Source organism: Pteropus alecto, unplaced genomic scaffold, assembly GCF_000325575.1.
Source record: "Pteropus alecto unplaced genomic scaffold, ASM32557v1 scaffold8, whole genome shotgun sequence".
NCBI lineage: Eukaryota > Metazoa > Chordata > Mammalia > Chiroptera > Pteropodidae > Pteropus > Pteropus alecto.
In genome coordinates this window covers 133,361-138,460 of record NW_006494609.1, presented here as the reverse complement: position 1 = coordinate 138,460, position 5,100 = coordinate 133,361, and the positions used below count along the sequence as shown (strand labels likewise).

General features: G+C 50.1%; 1 protein-coding gene across 1 annotated transcript in view; it reads left to right on the top strand.

Moving 5' to 3' along the window:
* Positions 1-5,094, top strand: part of MAP3K9 (mitogen-activated protein kinase kinase kinase 9) — a 69,892-nt gene extending 64,798 nt beyond the window's left edge. Inside the window, exon 10 of the mRNA XM_015599555.2 lies at positions 331-5,094. Coding sequence (XP_015455041.1) covers positions 331-815 — 485 coding nt within the window. The 3' untranslated portion in view covers positions 816-5,094. The remainder of the gene's footprint in view (positions 1-330) is intronic.
* Positions 5,095-5,100: the final 6 nt, after the last annotated feature.

Here is a 5,100-nt window from a genome sequence, read left to right as displayed (position 1 = left end):
GGAGTTTCAGTTTTAACTTTATTTACAAATCCAGGAGGCTGGCCTGTGGGTTGTAGTTTGCCGACATCTGCCCTAAATAATTTTATTTCAGTCGAGACCCCCATATGTCCCATTATTATTAGCAGATACAGCGACCATGGCCTTCTAGTTCACTATTGCATTTCAAGTGCCTCTTAACACACAGGACATAGTAGGTGCTCATTAATTATTTGTCATTCATATTATCCTAAGTGAGTAGGGCCATGGCAAGGTGGGGAGGGAGCAGCATATATATATCACCCAGAAACCAGGTGCCATCGTCTGATGCCTCTCCCTTTGTCTTTTGACCAGGAATGTTGAAAACCCCTAGCCCCAGTCGAGACCCAGGTGAATTCCCCCGTCTCCCTGACCCCAATGTGGTCTTCCCCCCAACCCCAAGGCGCTGGAACACACAGCAGGACTCTACCTTGGAGAGACCCAAGACTCTGGAGTTTCTGCCTCGGCCACGTCCTTCTGCCAACCGACAACGACTGGACCCTTGGTGGTTTGTGTCCCCCAGCCATGCCCGTAGCGCCTCCCCTGCCAACAGCTCCAGCACGGAGACACCCAGCAACCTGGACTCCTGCTTTGCTAGCAGCAGCAGCACTGTGGAGGAGCGGCCTGGACTTCCAGCCCTGCTCCCATTCCAGGCGGGGCCACTGCCCCCCACCGAGCGGACGCTTCTGGACCTGGATGCAGAGGGCCAGAGTCAGGACAGCACTGTGCCACTGTGCAGAGCTGAACTGAACACACATAGGCCTGCCCCTTATGAGATCCAGCAAGAATTCTGGTCTTAGCATGAAAAAGGTCAGGGTGGGCAAGGGGGAAGCAGGAGGAGATGGGGGGAGCTGGCTGGCACAGCCCTTTCTCAGAGTTGGACCCCCTGAGATCCAGTCCTACTTCTTGCACTGATAATGCACTTTGAAGATGGAAAGGATGGGAACAGGGCCACTTCAGAGGGTCTCTTGCCCTACAGGGCCTTCTTACCCATGTTCGCTGGAGGGGCTGTGGCTATCAGCTCTGGCTGTGTAGGGGAGGGAGGGGTGCGTGCATGTCCCCCACTCTCCACAGTCTTCCTCGCCTTTAGGGTGACCCTGCAGTGTCACTCAGCCAAATCTGTCTGCTGCTCCCTCTCCTCAGCCCTCTGGGTATGCCCAGAGCCTGTCCTGGGGTCCCTCTGTTAACCCTGAGTTCAGCCTTCCCAAATACCAGTATTGGATGTTCTGCGATTGATTTTGCTCCTCTTCCACGTTCTTCCCCCATACCCATGAGTCAGAATCTTCTTTGGTGTGAGATATGAGTTTTTCTGTGTCCTAAGCCCTTTCGTGGTAGCCGAAGGGCTGAAGGCAGTGTGCCCCTGTGTGGGGCATGAGAGTTGCTGGACTTGGCACTACCTACATGCACGTCCAGGTGCCCCATTAATTTAAGCTTACCAGTGGTAAGGGGAGTTGCCTCAATGAGAACTTGGGGAAGCGAAGGGAGTTAGGAAAAATATGGTGGAGTGGAAGTAAAGAGGGTACTAGAGTCTGTTTGTCCTTGTTCTTTTTGGAAAAACTCAAAGAAGGGAAGAAACCAACACCTGTTGATGGCACCCATCTCTTACCTGGGGTCCAGACATAGTCAGACCAGATTCTGATACACACATGTGCTCATCCCATGAATAGTTTCTTGGGATGCCAGAGACAAAGTTCCTGTATTTGTCCTTTTATTGTCTGATCTCTATGTGCTATTCCCTTCCCTTGACCTTTCCTCCAGTCCCTAAGATTAGTGGACTTTGGGTTATGTATTTGGTTGGTAGGCATCTCTGCATTGCACCGGAATAGAATATGGGGTCGTGGTTGGGGTGTCCTGGATGCTGGGAGTTGGAACTGCAAATGTTCCTTCTCATCCTTGCGATCTATTCTGTGATGCTCTCGAAGTAGAATGGAGCCACTAGTAGTACCTTCCGTAAATGGATGTGGTGAGGCGATGATGTTTGTGAGTTGCTTAGTGAGCCACTGATGTACAGTAACCTTCAAGTCCCAAGCACCGGAGACCAACTAAGGCCTCTTGTCTCTGTGCACAGGGAGCCCCCAGTTTTGGGCCCTGGACTTTGGGCTAGGTAAAAAGGACAACAGTGGCCAACCCTGACTTTTCTGGAATTTGTTTCCTTAACTTGAATGTTGAGCTTCTTCTGGAGCTTTCCCGTTTGTATCTTCGCTATTCCACTTACTCTGAGGCCTCCTGTGTCAAGTGTAAGCAGTTGTCTTTGTGCGGGAATAACAGCTTGGTCTGGAGTAGAGTCCTTAGGTCATGCCCTCTCCCCTCAACACTCTCTGAGTGTTGCTCCGTTGTCTTTTATCATGGACTATTTCTCTGGAGATGTTGGAGACCGACCTGCAGGTTCCTTACACTTGCTGCCTGGATGCCAGAATGGGGAGAGTGGTGAAGCAGGTACGAGGGATGAATTTGGTCACTGCTCTCTTTCTAACTATGATAGGCATCCTGCCCTGGGGATGACAAAAGGTGTGATTTTCAAGTTGTTCCTTGTTTTATGAGCCCGCTGGCCTTTGGTTCAAGGGCCCCGCCTCGTCTGGGTAGGGAGGCACTATTCATTTTATTGCCTGGGGTTTTGTTGTTGCATCTCACCTCTCTATTTCCATTTGTTCAGCAAAGCCAACGTGTAAGAGATTATTTTTGCCCCTCATCTCCCACTCCTTGGTTAGGAGGGGAAAAATTGGGAATCCGGTCAGCATCTCCAGCAAACCAAGCGACGACTCTTCGTGCTTGGTGGGGATAGGGACACATGGTCTGTTCTGTGCCCTTCCCCTGGACTCTCCATAGCCCCAGTCCCTAAGCCACTAATGCATCTATAAACCCTTGGCCCCTCTAAATGGCCCTCTGGTGGGGTGCAGCCTACAGTGTAATCTAAACCATGCTGGCTATGGACAGTGCTCTGTGGTATGAGGCAGAGATTTTTCCTATGCTTATTTTCTACTTTTTGTCGTTTTGTTAGGTTGTAGCTATCTTTCTTGGAAGTGGTAGTGTAACTCAGGTGGTGTAAACTGAATGATGGCCACTTGCCATTGAGTGAGAGGTTGAAACCAGTTCTTACTCCTCCATCCAGGGGGAGCACAAGGGAAGCCTGGGTCCCTGCAAAGGGAAGAATTATACATGCAGGATTATTCTGAAAATGCTTCTGTGAGTTTCCATGAAGAAGAAGGTGTTCTCATCTCTCAACTCCTCCCAGCCTATGATGGGCCCCTGCCTGCCACACTGTCTCTCTGTAGGGCAAGGCTGAAATGGGATAAGGATCCAATAACAGGTTTGAGTTGCTTTCTGTCCACTCAGGTTCCCTTGCCTCTATGGTCATGGTCAGGAGCCGGCCTTGAAGCTGGGGTTCAAGCCTCTGGAGCAGTAGTAGCAGCCTTCCTCTGCCCTTCCCTTCTCTTTCTTCAGAGACTGTACCTTGCTCTTGGCAGGTGCTCACTACATGGAAGATGGTGATAGGAAATAGATCTTGTTCTCTGCTCCTTCTCCTTGGATCCTTCAGCTCCTTCCACTGATTCTAAACAGGATTATCCTCCATTTACCCGCTTGGCATCCAGGCCACTGCCTGGGGCTGAGTATATGTCCTATTTATCCTCATGTATTATTTCTAAGAGGCTTTTGTGGATGCTCTTAACTTTAGCATCCTGCAGGTGTGCTAGCGATGATGATGATGATTGCGATGATGATGATGATGATGATGATTTCGATATCTTACATTTGCACGACTCAGGATAATGCTAACCTTTCCTCCCGACCTTTACAAGATTACGTCATTTTCCTTCTACATTTGATATCCTTGCTGGTAGAGAAGGGGAAGTGCTTAATGAGGAAGATTCAAGTGAAGAGAAATTAGAAAGCTGTTTGGTTTGATTGCTGAGTCAGCCACCAGACTCTGAGACCTAAACAACTTGGCTCTGTTCCTCATTCTGCTTTTGCTGTCTGACCTCAGGCATGTCTCTTTGCCCCTCTCAAATTTCCTTCCTGTAAAACTGTCGTCACTTGCTTCCCTCACAAGGACAATGAGAGTATCAGCAGATCATTGAGGCGCATGGCTCCTTACATCCAGCGACCAGGAAAAACTGCTGGTTTTCAGTGCACTTCTCACCACCTTGACTTCTGGGGGATTCACCTACTGTTTTTTCCTTTGGCTTCTGGAAGAGGAGTGATTGGGAGTTGGCTTTGCATGACTAATAGGGACCGCAGTCAGGCTCATGCCTGTCTACTGCATTTATGAAGCACCTGATGTTTACAAGCATCCTTCCTAATTCCCTCACTTAACTTGTCAGGCTTATCATCCCCACCATTAGTGTCTTACCGAGGAAGCAGGAGATGAGGGAGCTGGAGGCAGCGTCAGAATGACAGTTTGGGGTTTCCGATTTCTTGGAGCCATTCCCAGAATCTTACTTGTTTAGACTCTGGAATCAGGCCAGGCTAATTCCTGGAAGAATCTTTGGGAAAGGGTCTGCTGACCCTTGGGACGTGTGTTATGGTGTGGGCTTCCTCACAAGCCCTTTTCCCTCAGGCCAGGGTTGCTCAGGGATAGAACGAGTCACCCCAAGGGCAGCCAGGCCTGACTTGTCAACACTCTGCTCTCCAGTCCCCACGTTAGGGGCGCCTCCCACCTCCCTCCTTAGCATTCCTAACTCTTCAAGCTCGCTTTTAACAAAGCACAGAGCAGCAGATACTGAAGACCGGATGGCTGTGAAGGGTACTCTTGAGGGTTGAAGTATCTGTCCGTCAGGCCCCTCTGAACACGGAACCTGTTCTTTTCCTCATGTGTGTAATTAAGCCTGTGCCTTTGACTCGGGTGTGTGAGGCCCCAAAAGGCAGGTCAGAAACACTCCATCACCTCTTGAAGGACTGGGAGAAGAAGGAGGTGCTGCTGTTTCTGCAGTGCCAGGCTTTTCCCGAGGGCTCTGCCAGAGACCGTAGACCCGGGTCAGAGGTGAGAGCAGCCCACAGTGCACTGTGATCATAAGTGAACATTGGGCAGGAGTGTCAGGGATCTGGTGATCTGAGCAGCCCACATACTAGTTGTGTGAAGTTGTAAAC